General features: G+C 47.6%; 1 protein-coding gene across 2 annotated transcripts in view; it reads right to left on the bottom strand.

Moving 5' to 3' along the window:
* The window catches only part of HACD1 (3-hydroxyacyl-CoA dehydratase 1), a 63,871-nt gene that overhangs the window by 14,407 nt on the left and 30,414 nt on the right, over window positions 1-19,050 (bottom strand). For both annotated transcript variants that reach the window (XM_075828735.1, XM_075828734.1), the window contains exons 3-4: window positions 12,541-12,559; window positions 843-931 (exon numbers count right to left, since the gene is read on the bottom strand). In XM_075828735.1, coding sequence (XP_075684850.1) covers window positions 843-931; window positions 12,541-12,559 — 108 coding nt within the window. The remainder of the gene's footprint in view (window positions 1-842; window positions 932-12,540; window positions 12,560-19,050) is intronic.

The following is a 19,050-nucleotide window of genomic DNA, read 5'->3' as shown; positions in this document are numbered from 1 at the left end:
TTTGCGAGTGTGGCATATATGATAAGTTTTGATCGGTGGGGGTCCGAGCAATGATACCCATACCCATCGTTAAAATGACGTGGCAGAAGCGCTCAGGTGAGCGCTGTGCCGCTTCGTTTCTGATCGCCTTTCCTCGGAGCGCTGTACGGGTTCAATAGAATGTCTATGAGTCCGTACACCGCTCACTCGGCTTTCCGAGGAAAGCCGTTCAGAAACAAAGTGGCACTGCGCTCACCCACACACTGCTACTACTTTGTTTTAGCGATCGGTGGAGGTCTCAGTGCTCGGACACCCACCGATCAAAAGTAGATATTTTAAGATTACATTATTTTTGCTTAAAAGTAGGTTATTTAAACCAAATCCAGTGTCTAGTAGATGACGGAGTGTCATACAGATGAATGGTGAGCACTGAGTAGATCTATTACAGTATATTTGCTTTCTGCAGTAACCACACATGGACGAGAGCCCAGGATCTCAAAGAATGAACAATGATTCATCTCCAAACGTCTAGTCTGCACATATCTGCCGTCCCGCCAGCAGCAGCTCCAAGAACTACAAGCTTCAAAAAAAATCAAAAAGTAACCTGAGCTCTATGCCAGCCCGTAGTGCCAACCCAACCCAAGCGTTGGTTATGGATGTGTTTATTTAGACACCATGAATGATACAAGATACTGTAAGTTAGAGAGTGGAAGGACAGATATTAGCAGAGTTTGCATCATCGGTTAATTCCGATATTATAGATGGAGTTTAATCTCAATATATCTAAAATTTTCCCATAAAAAAATCTTCTAACTTTGTCAAATTCCTGTGATACCACCGCAAGAATGCCGCCTCATACCCACCTGTTTAATGCTGTTAGTGATAAACCAGACCATGAAGATTCTGGAACTGACTTGGACCCCAGTTACTAGCACCGAAGTGCGCACTATTCCTTAAAAAGGGAAAAAAGACACAAGTTATCAAATTGTGGTTAAAGAAATTTTCAGAGGAATTCCCATAATCTCAATTTTGCCCACTCTCAGGACACTCTTATCACTTCATTTAAATACCATTTAATACCACACAGGGCGTATAACCAGCATTAAAAATACACCACATATCCGCCCTGGTCGCCGCAGGGAATTCCGGCAAAAAAAATGCACCAAATTATGGTGCAGTTTTTCACCTGGAATTTCTAAGGCGGAAAACTGCGCGTTACAAACCAAAAACTTTTTATACTTACCCGTAGCCATGGCGACGCGTCCCTCTGCCGTCCTGCAGCCCGGCCTCCTGGGATGACGTTTCATCCCATGTTAACCCTGCAGCCTGTTATTGGCTGCAGCAGTAACCTGGGATGAAACGTCATCCCTGGAAGCCGGGCTGGACGCAGGAGCAGAGAATTCTGGGTAAGTATAATCTTTTTTTTTCTGAGTTGCCATTTTCGTAGCTTTTCCGGCACAAAAATTGGAACAACTGCTGTTTATTGCGGGTTTTACCTCCCTATTGAATTTAATGGGGAAAACCCACAAAACAGAAGAGCAGCGATTGCGCTGCAGAAATTGACATGCTGCGGAATTAAAAAACGCACCACAGGTAAATTTATGAACGATCTTTCAGCGTTTTTTTTACGCAGTTCGTGGATGAGATTTTTTCAAAATCTCGTCCAATCTGCGGCTACTGTATTATGCTGCGGATTTTCTGCTTTGTATTTTCGCAGTATTTACACAATGTGTGAATCCGGCCTTATAATGCGAGTGTCACAAACACAGAATACATCTTTCTAAGGCTATGTTCACACTGAGTTTTTTGCAGGCGGAATTTCTGCCTCAAAATTCAGTTTGAGGCAGATTTTCCTCTCCCTGCACGCCATTGAGCGCCGCGGGCATAAAAAGCTGCGAAATACGCTTTCTCTGCCTCCCATTGATGTCAATGGGAGGTCAGAGGCGTAAACTCCCGAAGATAGGGCATGTCCCTTCTTTCTCCCACGAGACGGTTTTACCGCTCTCGGAAAAAAGACGCCTCCGCCTCCCATTGAAATCAACGGGAGGCATTTTCGGGCCGTTTTTGACGAGTTTTGCGGCGCGGTTTCCACATCCAAAAACTCTGTGTGAACATACCCTAAAGGTCCTTTCACAAGGAACAATGATCGGATATGTATGGGAAGAACGATCCTTTGTCCCCATGCATTTCCATTATGTCGGCAGCACATCTCCCTGTTGACACAGGGAAATGTTTTGCCGACTAGCGACCATTTTATCAGCCGCATAAATGAGCCGATCAGCCGATGACGGAGCCTTTGCTTGTTCATCAGTTGATCGTTTCCGGGTTTACACAGGGCAATGATCGGGAACAAACGTTGATATGAATGTTTGTTTGTGGTACCCGACAAAGTGGAGTCCAGTTCAGAAAGCAGGAATACACTGTATTTTGTATATGTGATGTTTTTTTCTACTATAATCTGTGTAAAGTGATTGCATGCAGTGCTCAAAGGGTTACTTTCTTTACAAGGTTTGTTAATAATTAAACCTGCTCAGGGTAGAATTCTCTGGAAGCATTATACGTTTTTGGAGAAGCAATCAGCCAATCACAGAGCTCCTAACTAATGAGCCTGTGAGAGAGTAGAGTCAGATAGTGGAGTTAGATAGGAAAAAGCATGCTGAGCTAGTCTCTGCAGAGGGAGACATCTAATTCCTAAAGAACCCTGTGTACAGAGACATATCCAGGGAGTAAAGAAATCTAACAGAGAGAGAGAAAGAGTTACAGCTGAACCGCTAGAGAAGCAAAGACCTGTTGGCTGAACACTAATCTGAGAAAAGAAGAAAGGAACCTCATGAGCCTGCCTGTAGTCCATGCTACATCCAGCCTGCCTGTACACCATGCTACATCCAGCCTGCCTGTACTCCGTGCTACATCCAGCCTGCCTGTACTCCGTGCTACATCCAGCCTGCCTGTACTCCGTGCTACATCCAGCCTGCCTGTACTCCGTGCTACATCCAGCCTGCCTGTACTCCGTGCTACATCCAGCCTGCCTGTACTCCGTGCTACATCCAGCCTGCCTGTATCCATGCTACATGCAGCCTGCCTGTACTCCATGCTACATCCAGCCTGCCTGTACTCCGTGCTACATCCAGCCTGCCTGTACTCCGTGTGCAACAGCCCGATGGGGATGAGGGAAAGTGCGGAGACCAATGTTGGGAGTTGTAGTACTCACGGTGGCTGTAGTCCTCTCACACTCCTGCGGAGCTGGCACAGTGAAGGAGGGGGATCTGCATATGTATGGGTGGTAGTTGTTGATTCCCCCTGGGGCACACCCTGTGGTGCTGTCTCCTGGTGGATGGGATATGGGGTGCCCTTGATGTTAGTGGGTGCAGTGCAGATTAACACGCAGGAGACGGTGATGTAACTTGGTATAATAATAACTCACAGTTTCTTTACTGGAAGATTGCAGGCTGCAGCTTGGTTCCACATAGAAGTTATTATCCAGCTAGGGCAGGCGGGATGAGTCAGGCGGAGACAGTTTCCTATCTGCAAGCAGCAAAATGAACTTTCTTCTCTCTTGCTTTCCTTCTCTTTACGCAGGTTTGTTTCCCTGTATTAATTTCTAGTTCAGGCCAGAAGCTTTCTGAACTAAATATGCTGTGAGGCCCAGTATTATTTCAGCTCTCCTCACAGGCTGTCTTCCCTCGTTCCTCTCCTGGAACCGACTCCTCTACAACTTTCTGCTGCAAAGCCTCATGGGAACTGCCTCAGACCCTCCTCTCCAGCCACACCCTTTACAGGCTGGAAAAATAGATTTGCATCACTAGGTGGCAGCATAACACAACATATAACATTATGTTCAATGCATTACAATGTAAACAATACTCCTCTATGGTATTGTCAGGACACTACATACACCCCTGCTTTAACAAAAGCCGTCCTCGGCGTCTGCAACGATGGAGGAACTGCAACCCTAGGAATGGAAAAGTCAGGCACATATCAAGCATATATTAAAACAGTTCAATATATTACTTTCACGAAGAGTCTCATCAGTCCTTTAAGGCACTAGAATAAGGAATATGGGCGACGACTCTTGTTCAATGTAAAGTTCCTGTATCAACTGTTGGGGAAAAGGGATGTGGATTCCTCATATAAACTTGTGGGGTACAAGAGTACTTAACCCAACCGGGACAGTGTCCAAAAGTTCGGCACGGAATAACTTGGGTAAATATAGCAAAGTCATTCAATGTTCAAGTAAAAAGTATGAGGTAGAGAAAATGTTCAATTCTATGATGAAACAGTTAGTCGAGATACCTGGCGGGTAATTTACCCCTGGTGCTCCTCTCTGGTCTTCTAATAGGTTCTTCCTCGAAGAAAGCTGGTTCTGGGTTCATCTGTTGCTCTGGGCTGGCTGAAGACCCTGGCTGTGATGTTATCGGAGTCTCAACTTGATCCGGAACACTTTTGTCAGGGACAATGAAGGAAATTAAAGGCCCAAAGAACCAATCCAAAGGAGAAAAATCATGCATCTGTGTCTCTGGTGACGGTAAAAGTTTCTCAACAACAGGAGGTTTCTCAACAATTTCAGCCTCTGCAGGAACAAACTCTTTTTGACACAATTTAAGTCTGTTACGATGGACTACTTGAGGTGCTCGGCCTTCTTTCACTATTTCGTACACGGATGTGTCAGGATATGGGATGGCTTTGATGGTGTACGGTTCTGTTTCCCACTTGGTGTCCAGTTTGCTCGTTCTCTGATTATTCTTGAGCCAAACATGATCACCAATCTTAAAAGGCTCGGCTCTAGCATGCAAGTCAAAGTCCATTTGTTGCTTCTTGCGGGCTTCCTCCATTCGACTTTCAACAATTTTGTTGGCATCAGCCAGACGTCTCTGGTGGTCACTCACCCAATCGGTTTTTGGCAACGGGTTGATGGCATCAGGCACTGACACATCCAGGTCTAAGTCAGCTGGTAATTTGCCCTGACGACCAAACATGAGGTAGTAGGGAGTGTACCCAGTGGAACAGTGTACAGTGTTGTTGTACATGTAAACTAACTCTGGTAGCAGGGTTGGCCAATTAGTCCTCCTGTGAGATGGCACAGTCCTCAGCATCTCTATAAGCGTCTTGTTCATCTTTTCACAGAGGCCATTGCCTTGTGGGTGGTAAGCTGTTGTACGGAGCTTCTGACAACTGTAGAGAGAACACAGTTCTTGGAATAGCTGAGATTCAAATGCTGACCCTCTGTCAGTCAGGATCTTCTCAGGACATCCATAGGGTAGCATGAAGTTTTTCCAGAAAACAGCGGCAGTGGTTTTGGCTGTTAAGTCTCGGACAGGTACTGCAACCGCAAACTTGGTGTAGTGATCGATGATGGTCATTGCATATGTGTATCCAGATCTGCTAGGCTCAAATTTGACATGATCTATGGCCACGATCTCCAAAGGTCGGTGACTTACGATGGGATGTAATGGAGCCTTCTGATCATGTTTTTCACCTCTGCTTAGAGCACAAGCTTGACACTCTCTGCACCAATTCTCAATATCTTCACGCATTCCTATCCAATAGAAGCGTCTGCGGATTGTGGCTTCTGTTTTTTGTACACCGAAGTGTCCCGATCTGTCATGGTAGGCTTCTAGTACTGTTCTTGCATCTCGACGGGGTACTACTACTTGATGTAGACGGTCACCAGTGATGGGATCCAGAGTGCTGCGTAGCATCAGACCTTTTTTTATGAAGAGTCGTCTCCTCTGTCTCCAGAGACGGATTAATTCAGGGTCTACATTGCCACGACGAAGTCTCTCAGGTACTCTTCTACTAACAAGAAAATCTTGCAGCTCTCCCATCACCCGACTCTCTGCTTGAAGTTTAATCCATTGCTCCTTCTCTTGGAGTGATTCTGAACTCTGCTGTTGGGAGCAAAGTCCTTTCTCCATGATGGTGATTGTGTTCTGCTGGGTGAAGCGGGTGTAGAAGGATGGCATTTCTACTTCTTCCCAGTCTTCTTCATTCTGAGCAGGTACTTCATCGGTTGGCAGGCGGGATAATGCGTCCGCATTCTCATTGGATTTGCCGGTTCTGTACTTGACCATGAAGTCGTAGTTTGCAAGACGAGATGCCCACCTTTGCTCTAGGGCTCCCAGCCTGGCTGTGTTCAGATGTGCAAGGGGGTTGTTGTCTGTGTAGACTACGAATGGTGTTGCCGCGAGGTAGTCTTTGTACTTCTCGGTTACAGCCCACACTAACGCGAGGAACTCCAATTTGAACGAGCTGTAATTTTGGTCATTTCGTTCAGTCCCTTTAAGCCCTCGGCTGCCAAAGGCTATTACCCGTTCTCTTCCCTCTTGCATTTGGGTCAGGATGGCTCCAAGACCTTTCTTGCTGGCATCCGTGTAGAGGCAGAAAGGTTGACTGTAGTCTGGATAACCAAGGATGGGTGGCTCAATCAGCTTCTGTTTCAGCAGCTGGAAGGCAATCTCTTGATCCTCAGTCCATTCAATAGGAATTGGTCTTTTCAGATGTTCCTTTGAGTGTCCTCTAAGAAGCTCTTGTAGAGGCTCTGCAATCTGGGCGAAATAGGGTATAAAGCGCCTGTAATAACCTGCGAATCCCAGGAAACTTCTCACCTCTTTTACTGTGGTGGGAGTAGGCCAATCCTTCACAACAGCAATCTTTTCTGGGTCAGGCATCACACCCTCAGAGCTAACAACGTGTCCCAAGTAGTTGACTTGTGGCTTCAGCAGATGGCACTTGGAGGGTTTCACCTTGAGACCAGGCTTAATGAGAACCTGGAAGACCTCAGCCAGATGTTGCAGGTGGTCTTCATAGGACTTAGAGTAGATGATCACGTCATCCAAATACAGCAGAACAGTCTCAAAGTTCTTGTGGCCCAGACAGCGCTCCATCAACCTCTGAAAAGTTGCAGGTGCGTTACAGAGTCCAAAGGGCATGCAATTTAATTCAAATAGGCCCATGGGAGTGGTAAATGCTGTCTTCTCAATGTCTTCTGGGGCCATAGGTACCTGCCAGTACCCACTTGTCAAATCCAGGGTGGAGAAATAAGCAGCTTTTCCCAAAGCAGTCAAGGACTCTTCTATGCGTGGTAGAGGATAGGCATCTTTGTGGGTTATATTGTTAATTTTCCGGTAGTCTACGCAGAATCGCATCTTGCCATCTTTCTTTTTGACTAAGACAATAGGTGCAGCCCAAGGGCTGTGACTGTCCCGAATCACCTTGGCATCCTTCATTTCTTTTATCATCTTCTTGACAGGTTGGTACATAGTGGGTGGTATGGGCCGGTATCTCTCTTTAATTGGAGGATGAGAGCCAGTTGGGATATTGTGCTTCATTATGCTGGTCTTCCCGAAGTCCAGGGGATGTTTACTGAAGGCCTGATGGTATTCTCTTGAGACTTCCAATACTCCTTCAATTTGTTCAGCAGGCGTGGCAATATCCCCAACAGAAATTTCTGACCACCATGGTGTAGAGGAATTCTCTTCTTGTGTACTCTGTATTTGAGTGGACTGTTGGGCAGAAACTGTTGAAACTTCCACAATGTCTTGGAATGTGACCTGTAATAACTGGGCAACAGAGTAGTATTTCTTTAATTCCACAGGGATGTCACTCAGATTCAAGAGGCGGATGGGTACCTTTCCGTGGGAAACGGTCACTAGACTTCTTGCAGCAAGCACCATAGGATGTTCTTCAAGATGGAGGGGTTCTACTAAGGCTTGGTAGTCTTGGCCTCGTATCCCTGGGCGAGCATGGCACCACAGCAGGGTTTCGGTACCGGGTTTCAGGATCACTGTACGGACATCTCTAATGCGGGCACGGCAGATCTCTCCTCTGACGTTGGCAAACTTCTGCTGAGCGCACAGCACACGAATAGTCTGTTGGATTACTTTCTGCGCAGAGTGTGAAGCTGTTGGCAGGGATCGGTGTAGGGCATCTAGCATTTCCCCATAACAATTCCTTAGGATGTTCATTCCGAGCACCACTGGAGGCATGTCTTCATCATGGACCTTTACTACGATCACACCATGCTGTGTTAGGTTAGTCTCTCCCACTTGAACGGTGGGTTCCCAGTAACCTTGCAGGGGTACTGTCTGACCATTGCTTGCAATAACATTCAGCCAAACTTCTGGTGGCTGCATCAATAGGTCGCTGCTCCAGTATTTCTCAAACATGGCTTTCTGTATGGTGGTGACTTGCGAACCAGTGTCCAGCAGAGCTGTAAAGGGTACCCCATTAATGTGGATGGTGACTAATGGATGGGGCCCAACATACCTGGTCAGCCAATTTGGATCTTCTGGACCTAGTGTTCTTCCACCCGAGGGATGTTCTTTTGACCGCCAGCACTCTCTCTCCACATGACCACTTTTGTGGCAGTGTCTGCAGATGGGCCTTCCATGAGTAGCAAACCTGTCTGTAGGCAATCTTCCAGATCTCCTGTAGTATCCCTTGCTCGCACTGTCAGTAGGACGACTCCTATGCTGTGGGGACTCACACTCTGGCTGAGGACACATCTCTAACTGTTCAAGCTTATGACACACCTTCTCCAAGCTCTTAGTCAGGATTGCGACTTGGTCCTTTAAATCAGCCACTGCATCTGGAATCTGCACTTGTGCACCCTTTGCAGCAATGAGATTACTTCCTGCAGACACAGGACACATGAGCTTAGCATCTCCATAACTGTCAGCAGAACACACAGCAAATTTGGTTGATTCTTGGTTGAGTTCTACTCCCAGGATTCTGATGGACAATTCTTTAAAATCCAGGAACGTACTTTCAGGATGTTGAGCAGACAGCATCTTTAGTTGACTTTTCAGAGACTTTGTTTCAGCTCCTTCAATAAACTGCTCCCGCAGTGTGTTATCTGCATTCTGTGCTTCACGTGGGTCCACTTCTATAACGGCCCTCAGTGCCTCCTGTAGGGATAAAGCATAGTCTCTAAGGGACTCACCGGGTTGTTGTTTCTTGCTAAAGAAGCGCATTTTCAATTCTGATACCGTCCTGGTTTCAAAGGTGACCAGTAGTCTTTCAAGAATCTGTTCTACTGTCTTTCTTTCTGAATGAGGCCATGACTTTACCTCTCTCAATGCAGCGCCCCCTAGCTGGCCAATGAGAATTTCCACCTTCTGTTCTGTTGACACTGGATATAACCGGAACATAGCAAGCATTTTCCCTTTAAATTCTCTCAGGGTATGTGATTCACCTTTGTAGCGGGGGAGCCAGGGTGCTCCAAAATAATACGGCATGGTTAGTGGCATTATATGCCTGGTTGTGGGTGATCCACCTCGTCTGGGGGAGCCGTTATCGCTGTCGTCAGACATTTCTAATATAAATTCCTATTGTTGCCCCTAGCAACGAGATGCTCAGTAGCAGAATGTGTAGTAAGTCTCTTATTTGTGCTCACTGATGCGACAAGTTCATCTTTACTTGGGCTGAATTGTAAAAACTTTCAGCGGTACTCACTGTTTTGGAGCTGGAACCTCTTTCTCTGTCTTTTTGGAATATAAGCGGCCGCTGTGACTCAGATTCTGTACTTTTCAAGATGGCGGCGCCCATCTACTTCCGGTGGTTCCTCCCTTCCCACTACAACAGTAGGTAGGAACTTTGGTTCCACTGTAGTGGTCTGTAACATGAGGTTCCTTGCTGTTGCTGGGCAGATTCTCTGCTTTCCCGCCTTCAAGTGAGCGGGGGTGGAACTAAGAGCAGTTGTGATGCAGCAAACAATTCAATGCAAACAGTCTCTAATGTCACTTTTGTTCTGCTAAAACAATGATCAATTCAATGTAAAAGTCTCTAATCAGATTCACTGTCAGTACAGCAATTTCTATCACAAGTTCCATATTTAACACACAGTCTTTCCAAGGTGGCTGCTTAACCCCACATGTGCTGGTGATAATTTCTTGCAACAATAAAGTCTCTTTAGCAGGCACAGAGGTATATTTATCCTGTTCACAGCGCCAATTTATGTGCAACAGCCCGATGGGGATGAGGGAAAGTGCGGAGACCAATGTTGGGAGTTGTAGTACTCACGGTGGCTGTAGTCCTCTCACACTCCTGCGGAGCTGGCACAGTGAAGGAGGGGGATCTGCATATGTATGGGTGGTAGTTGTTGATTCCCCCTGGGGCACACCCTGTGGTGCTGTCTCCTGGTGGATGGGATATGGGGTGCCCTTGTTGTTAGTGGGTGCAGTGCAGATTAACACGCAGGAGACGGTGATGTAACTTGGTATAATAATAACTCACAGTTTCTTTACTGGAAGATTGCAGGCTGCAGCTTGGTTCCACATAGAAGTTATTATCCAGCTAGGGCAGGCGGGATGAGTCAGGCTGGGACAGTTTCCTATCTGCAAGCAGCAAAATGAACTTTCTTCTCTCTTGCTTTCCTTCTCTTTACGCAGGTTTGTTTCCCTGTATTAATTTCTAGTTTAGGCCAGAAGCTTTCTGAACTAAATATGCTGTGAGGCCCAGTATTATCTCAGCTCTCCTCACAGGCTGTCTTCCCTCGTTCCTCTCCTGGAACCGACTCCTCTACAACTTTCTGCTGCAAAGCCTCATGGGAACTGCCTCAGACCCTCCTCTCCAGCCACACCCTTTACAGGCTGGAAAAATAGATTTGCATCACTAGGTGGCAGCATAACACAACATATAACATTATGTTCAATGCATTACAATGTAAACAATACTTCTCTATGGTATTGTCAGGACACTACACGTGCTACATCCAGCCTGCCTGTACTCCGTGCTACATCCAGCCTGCCCGTACTCCGTGCTACATCCAGCCTGCCTGTACTCCGTGCTACATCCAGCCTGCCTGTACTCCGTGCTACATCCAGCCTGCCTGTACTCCGTGCTACATCCAGCCTGCCTGTACTCCGTGCTACATCCAGCCTGCCTGTACTCCGTGCTACATCCAGCCTGCCTGTACTCCGTGCTACATCCAGCCTGCCTGTACTCCGTGCTACATCCAGCCTGCCTGTACTCCGTGCTACATCCAGCCTGCCTGTACTCCGTGCTACATCCAGCCTGCCTGTACTCCATGCTACATCCAGCCTGCCTGTACTCCGTGCTACATCCAGCCTGCCTGTACTCCGTGCTACATCCAGCCTGCCTGTACTCCGTGCTACATCCAGCCTGCCTGTACTCCGTGCTACATCCAGCCTGCCTGTACTCTGTGCTACATCCAGCCTGCCTGTACTCCGTGCTACATCCAGCCTGCCTGTACTCCGTGCTACATCCAGCCTGCCTGTACTCCGTGCTACATCCAGCCTGCCTGTACTCCATGCTACATCCAGCCTGCCTGTACTCCATGCTATATCCAGCCTGCCTGTACAATACTTTCACTGCAAGTTCATCTAAGTAAAGTAAGTTGGATTTTCTAAGTTACCCCCCATGTTTCTCTGGATCCATTTACTGTGGAGGGAAGATATCAGCTTCAGTGCATCCACCCCTGCACCTCTCAATATCTGTGGACTTTGTTATATTCTGCCCTGGGTTATCATCACAGCCCTACATCCACACTGGAGCTCATCCCCAGGTTACATATATATAACTGGCGTCACAACAAATCTATCCAAGTTCTATTTCCCTTTGACCTCCTTACCCTGCACCAGACTGGGGAGCAGTATCTGAAGTGGCCACCGTGGAGGGATAGGTACACCCGCCAGCCCATCACCGTGACAAGTGCCGGCTGATCCTCACTCCTTACTCCCAGTTCTGGGATACTGCAATTGGCTCGTGTAAAAGCACGTTCAGACGTGGCGGAATTGCTGTAGAATTCTGCTTTGGACAGTCCGCAGTAGAAATCCGCAGCAGATTTTTTTTCCCATTACTTTCTATGGCTTTTTAGGTAACTTAGTGCAGACGGTGCAGAAAATAGGCTGCGGTGAATAATTTTCGTTTCGCAGCATGCATGGCCGTCAGCGGAGAATCAGAGGATTTTCACTGTGGATTTCAGCCTTTGCAATACAAAGGCTGAAATCTGCGCCAAGTCCGCTGTGATATCCGCAGTGTCTGAATTACCTGTCCAATATGCAAATTTTGGTGTAGATTCGTTGCGTATTTTGCGGAAAAATCTGCAAAGGAAAATTTCTGCCACGTCTGAACATGACCTAAGAGCGTCTTCATATAAAGCGCATCCCACCCAAAAACAAATGTGTTTAGAGGCCACCCGACTATCTCCTGATAGAAGCCTGCAATATATGCCTCTAGTTAGACATATAGTGGTAAACTTCACCTGTAAGACCAGCATAGCAAAAAACGTATATCGTTCAGTATACATTTTTTACTCTATTCCTCTGTATAGAATACACCGGGTGCCAGGGGCCTTATGGATACGTTCGGCATATGCTCCTGGCTTAAACGTTCGGTTTATGCTTTCCCGGTACATATGTTGAACGTAGTTGACAAGTACAGTCTAATGTATATGGCCATTCTTAGGATGCTTTTATATAGACACTGCTGAATAGAAAGGGATATAATTATTAATAATAATAATAAATAATAATAATAATAATAAAATAAATATATATATATTGTCATTTTGAAGGAAAATTAATAAATGTAAAAACTCACCAAGTGCGCAGTGAACCAGCTGAAATAGAGAATAAAGTAACACTATATTAGACTCCTACAGTCATCTATACGCAGTACAATACATATGTACATACAAGAAAACGCTTATACTCTAGAATCCATTGGACCATTTGATACTGGACTATTAGATTTTATGGACTATATAATGTCTGGATGTCATAATTTTGCTGTCAAATTATATTTGTATATCAAATTTCTAAAAACTTCTGACATTTTCTGCCCCTTTGGCTTTCCAGTATAATCACCATACAAAGCACTGTGAGCAAAGCTGACGGCCGGGAGCTTAAGGGGCTTTATCCCATGCAGCCACTACCATGTCTAGCGGTAGCCTAAGCCTCTGGTCGCATGATGTCATCTGCTTCAATTTCACCCAATTACATAATGGATTGTCCATCGTGGCCCCTGTAATAATGGAAACCATTATAGATATCACTGATCTGTTGTATAATGGATTTTGATGGATCCCATAGATTTATCATGGGTCCGTCAGTTTTTTATAAGAAACAAAAGCGAAGCAGATCACATTATTTTGGCCGTCAGAGAGCAACAAAAACTTGACAGAATGAAGCTTAATGCCAGTGTGAACATAGCCTTCATCCAGGGGTGGTACAAGAAGTAGGCGGTCGCCTAGGACTAGGACTTCATTGTTTGGCGGGCAAAGGCAGGGCCGCCATCAGGGGGTTATTAGGGGTACTGATGTGAGGGGCCCGGCCAAATCTAATTGAAAGGGGGGGGCCCGGCAACTGCCGTGACTTGCCTTTGGTAGAAAAAAACAGGCCCCTGCAAAGGGGCCCGTTTTTTTCACCAAAAGAATGTCGTGAGCTGCGGGCCCCCCCCTCTCATGGGGGCCGTCAAACACCGCCGACCGATCGCGCGCACCCGCAAACTGCCGCGCGTGCGCACTCTCGAGCGTCGGCGAGCGTGCACCCGTGAACGCCCGCACTTGCGACAGCCCGCGCGCGCACCCGCGGAAGCGCGCACCCACGGAAGCGCGCACCTGCGACAGCCCGGGCGCTCGCAGACGCAACAGCACGCACGCAGCCGCGGACACACATGGACCCAACTTACCTGGAGCCTGGCTGGAGATGAAGGACTGGACGTCGGGACCGAAGACATCGCCTGACGAGGACTGGAGTGGGAGCAACTCTTCTGACACAGTGAGTAAAGTGTCTCAAAGTGCTGATTATGTATGGCCCTGTTCACACAGAGTATTTTGCAGGCAGAAAAAAATCTGCCTCAAAATTCCTTAAAGATTTTTGAGGCAGATTTTGACCTGCCCACACTATCTTGCCGCGTTTATTTGCGGCGTTTTTTGCCCGCGGCGATTGAGGACAGCAGACAAAAAACGCAGCGAAAAATGCATTTTCTGCCTCCCATTGATTTCGATAGGAGGTCAGAGGCGGAACCGCGGCAAGAAAGGACGTGCTGCTTTTCCTTTTTTCCGCGACTGGCGGTTTTGGAAGTTGTTTGGTGCTGATTCTGACGCAGTGTCCGAGTCAATATCAAGGCCTAAAAACTCTGTGAACTGGGCCTTATTGTTAGGGCTTATTCAGACGAACGTGTAATACGTCCGTGCAACGCGCGTGATTTTTACGCACCTCGCACGGACCTATGTTACTCTATGGGGCCGTGCAGACTGTCAGTGATTTTCACGCGCCTCGCACGGACCTGTGTTAGTCTATGGGGCCGTGCAGACTGTCGGTGATTTTCACGCAGCGTGTGTCCGTGTGTCCGCTGCTTAAAACTCACGACATGTCCTATATTTGTGCGTGGTTGGCGCATCACGCACCCATTGAAGTCAATGGGTGCGTGAAAATCACGCCCAGCACTTCCGCAGCAGTATAAACTATGAATGAAACATACAAACAGAGTGTCATAATGATGGCGGCTGCGCGAAAATCACGCAGCCGCGCATCATATGCTGCTGACACCCGGAGCTGTTATGGACCTTTTGCATGCGCAAAACGCCACGTTTTTTGCGCGCGCAAGAAGCACACGCTTGTGTAAATCCGGCCTTAGGGTAGGAACACACTAGGCATGAACACTGCGGATTTTATGCAGCACATTTTATTGTGGATAATCCGCAGCGTATTACAGTCGCAGCCGAGTGGATGAGATTTTAACAAATCTCATCCACACGCTACAAAAAAAATGGACCTGCAGTGTGACTTTTTAAGCCGCAGCGTGTCAATTTATTCTGTGGAATCGCTGCTCCTCTGTTGCGGAAATGCTGCGGTTCTGCCGCAAAAATCACACATGAGAAAAAAAAAAGGTACTTTTTTAAATTTATAAAAAAGTTTAGACTTGCCCCGGCCGTAGTCCTGGTGACGCGATCCTCTATTCTTAGCGCAGCCCGGCCTCCTGTCATGACGTTTCATCCCATGTGACTGCTGCAGCGGTCACATGGTCTACAGCGTCATCACAGGAGGCGGGGCTACGTTCAGAAGAGAGAGATGCGTCACCAGGACTACGGCCGGGGCAAGTCGAAACGTTTTTTTCCCTGCAGGATTCCCGCAGCGGACACGCCTCACGAAACCTGCGCCACTATTTGGTGCGGTTTTGCTGGCAGAATTCCCTGCGGCTACCGGGGCGGATAAGCTGTGGAGTTTTTCTCAGCATATCCGCCCAGTGTGTCCCTTATGATGTCGCTCCTGGAGCTGCTGCCGGTCTCTAAATAGGCAGTTGTTCCAGTAGAATTTGTAATTTTTTTTTTTGTGAACCAGCTTAAAAAAATACAAAACTTTTGTGTTAGGGCCTGTTCACATCACCGTTCGCTTCCGCTCCGGGGTTCCGTCTGAGGTTTCTGTCGGGTGAACCCCGCAACGGAAAGTGAAAGTGACAGCACAGCTTCCGTTTCCGTCACCATTAGCGCAGTTGACTACGCTATTGATTCCGTCCGAAAACCAGCCGGAATGGTGACGAACGGAAACCATTAGCGATGTTTCCGTCACCATTGAGATCAATGGTGACTGAAACGGAAGATGTGCTGTCACTTTCACTTTCCGTTGCGGGGTTCACCCGACGGAAACCTCAGAACGGAAGCGAACAGTGATGTGAACAGGCCCTAACACAAAAGTTTTGTATTTTTTTAAGCTGGCTCCCAAAAAAAAATAATTCCAAATTCTACTGGACCAATTTCCTATTTAGAGACCGGCAGCAGCTCAAGGAGCGACATCATAAGGGACACACTAGGCGGATATGCTGAGTAAAACTCCACAGCTTATCCGCCCCGGTAGCCGCAGGGAATTCCGCCAGCAAAACCGCACCAAATAGTGGCGCAGGTTTCGTGAGGCATGTCCGCTGCGGGAATCCTGCAGGGAAAAAAAAGTTTCGACTTGCCCCGGCCGTAGTCCTGGTGACGCATCTCTCTCTTCTGAACGTAGCCCCGCCTCCTGGGATGACACTGTAGACCATATGACCGCTGCAGCAGTCACATGGTATGAAACGTCATGACAGGAGGCCGGGCTGCGCTAAGAATAGAGGATCGCGTCGCCCTAAACTACGGCCGGGGCAAGTCTAAACTTTATCAATTTAAAAAAGTACCTTTTTTTTTCTCATTTGTGATTTTTGCGGCAGAACCGCAGCATTTCCGCAACAGAGGAGCGGCGATTCCACAGAATACATTGACATGCTGCGGCTTAAAAAGCCAAAAGCCACACTGCAGGTCCATTATTTTTGCAGCGTGTGGATGAGATTTGTTCTAATCTCATCCACTCGGCTGCGACTAATACGCTGCGGATTTTCCACAATAAAATGTGTTGCATAAAATCCGCAGTGTTCATGCCTAGTGTGTTCCTACCCTAAGGCCGGATTTACACAAGCGTGTGCTTTTTGCGCGCGCAAAAAACGTGGCGTTTTGCGCATGCAAAAGGTCCATAACAGCTCCGTGTGTCAGCAGCGTATGATGCGTGGCTGCGTGATTTTCGCGCAGCCGCCATCATTATGACACTCTGTTTGTATGTTTGTAGCACGTGGTGCTTTTCTGTTTTCATTCATAGTTTATACGGCTGCGGAAGTGCTGGGCGGGATTTTCACGCACCCATTGACTTCAATGGGTGCGTGATGCGCGAACAATGCACAAATATCGGACATGTCGTGAGTTTTACGCAGCGGACACACGGACACACGCTGCGTGAAAATCACTGACAGTCTGAACGGCCCCATAGAGTAACATAGGTCCGTGCGAGGCGAGTGAAAATCACGCACGTTGCACGGATGTATTACACGTTCGTCTGAATAAGCCCTAACAATAAAGCCCAGTTCACAGAGTTTTTGGGCCTTGATATTGACTCGGACACTGCGTCAGAATCAGCACCAAACAACTTCCAAAACCGCCTCCCGTTGATTTAATCTGAAATCAATGGGAGCCAGTCGCGGAAAAAAGAAAAAGCAGCACATCGTTTCTTGCCGCGGTTCCGCCTCTGACCTCCCATCGAAATCAATGGGAGGCAGAAAATGCATTTTTCGCTGCATTTTTTGTCTGCTGTCCTCAATCGCCGCGGGCAAAAAACGCGGCAAGATAGTGTGGGCAGGTCAAAATCTACCTCAAAATTGGGTGCGCGGTACCAGGCGGTCGCGGGTGCGCGGGCGGGCGGTCGCGGCTACGTGCGATCGCGGGTGCGTACTCGTGGACTCATGCACGTGCGGTCGCAGGTGCGTGCGGTCGCGGGTGCGTGCTCGCGTGTGCGCACCGCGCGGGAGTTTGAGAGTGCGCACGCGTGGGAGTTTGCGGGTGCGCGCGATCGGTGTTTGACGGCCCCCATGACAAGAGGGGGGCCCGGCAGCTCACGACATTCTTTTGGTGAAAAAAACGGGCCCCATTGCAGGGGCCTGTTTTTTTTCCTACCAAAGGCAAGTCGTCGCAGTTGCCGGGCCCCCCTTTCAATTAGATTTGGCCGGGCCCCTCACATCAGTACCCCTAATACCCCCCTGATGGCGGCCCTGGGTAGCATGATATAGTGCTGGCTGGAGTACCGTTAACAGACGGTGCCACGGTAGGGGGGCCCAGAAAATTTAGCTGTATGGGGCCCTGAAAATCCTGATGGCGGCCCTGGGCAAAGGTGTGACACAGGACAATGATATGAATGATTATCCATCTAACAACTATCATGCTGAACTTTAGAGACTGAGGGTGGTGGGCACATCGTGAAACCACAACATCGGGGCACCAAGAGAGCTTGTCCCACCTCTGCCATCATTGTGCTTCTGTAGCCACCGGTCAAACAGTGTCACCCGCTGTAAGATTTAATTCCAAAAATACTCTGTAAAGACTACGGCCCACATTTACTAAGAATAATGTATCTTAAACCAAACGCGTCTGTAGTTTTTATATGGAATTACAGATCCGTAAATTACAATTGCAAATCAGATAAATTACTGACACATGCATTTCTATCAGCCACGGACACTTTTCATATATTTACGGTTGTATGTCCATGCCGTAGAAAGGAGCCGCAAAAAATCGGACATGTCTTATTTTTCGCATTTACGGACTGTCCTCCTATACCTATTACTGTGAGCACGATTCACAAATGCGGATGACACTCCGCAGCCTGTCCGGGCAATATTTACTGACCGTAAATACCGCGCAGACATGTGCATGGGGCCTAAGTAAAATAGAGTGATTTGCGCCACATTTTTAAAAGATGCACAACTTGTAATAAATTTGGCACATTTGGAACTGACCAAAAATAAAATCTACTCCTGCCATCAGCCGCATAAATTTCCAACAACATTTTTCTAAATGAATATTGCCTAAACTACGTCTCCTTGGAGACAACAGACACTTTTCTTATCAGTTTTGGAATTTGGTGAGTGACGTCAAAAGTTGCAAATTTTATTGCAAATTTAATGCACGTCACGATTTGCTGTAATCTTCACAATAAAAATTGACCTAGAACTTGATAATAGAGCATTGCCCAGAAAAGACAAAGATTAATTTTAGGAAAGCATGTTCCACTACAAAGGGTTAATCCTCTATGTAAGGCCAGATTCACACGAGCGTTGCGTTTTTGCGCGCGCAAACAACGCGGCGTTTTGCGAGCGCAAAAACCATTTGACAGCTCCGTGTGTCATGCGTGTCTGATGCGCGGCTGCGTGATTTTCGCGCAGCCGGCATCATAGAGATGAGGCTTGTCAACGCCCGTCACTGTCCAAGGTGCTGAAAGAGCTAACTCTTTCAGCACCCTCGACAGTGAATGCCGAACACAACAGCGAAAAACCTGTAAAAAAAAAAGATAAAGTTCCTACTTACCGAGAACTTCCCGGCCGTTGCCTTGGTGACGCGTCCTTGGTGACGCGCCTCTCTTGACATCGGGCCCCACCTCCCTGGATGACGCGGCAGTCCAAGTGACCGCTGCAGCCTGTGATTGGCTGCAGCCTGTGCTTGGCCTGTGATTGGCTGGAGCTGTCACTTGAACTGAAGTGTCATCCCGGGAGGTCGGACTGCAGGAAGGAGACAGGAGTAATCGGTAAGTTAGAACTTCGTTT

The sequence above is a fragment of the Rhinoderma darwinii genome, chromosome 5 (assembly GCF_050947455.1).
Source record: "Rhinoderma darwinii isolate aRhiDar2 chromosome 5, aRhiDar2.hap1, whole genome shotgun sequence".
Lineage (NCBI taxonomy): Eukaryota > Metazoa > Chordata > Amphibia > Anura > Rhinodermatidae > Rhinoderma > Rhinoderma darwinii.
This window is presented reverse-complemented; position numbering and strand designations above follow the sequence as displayed.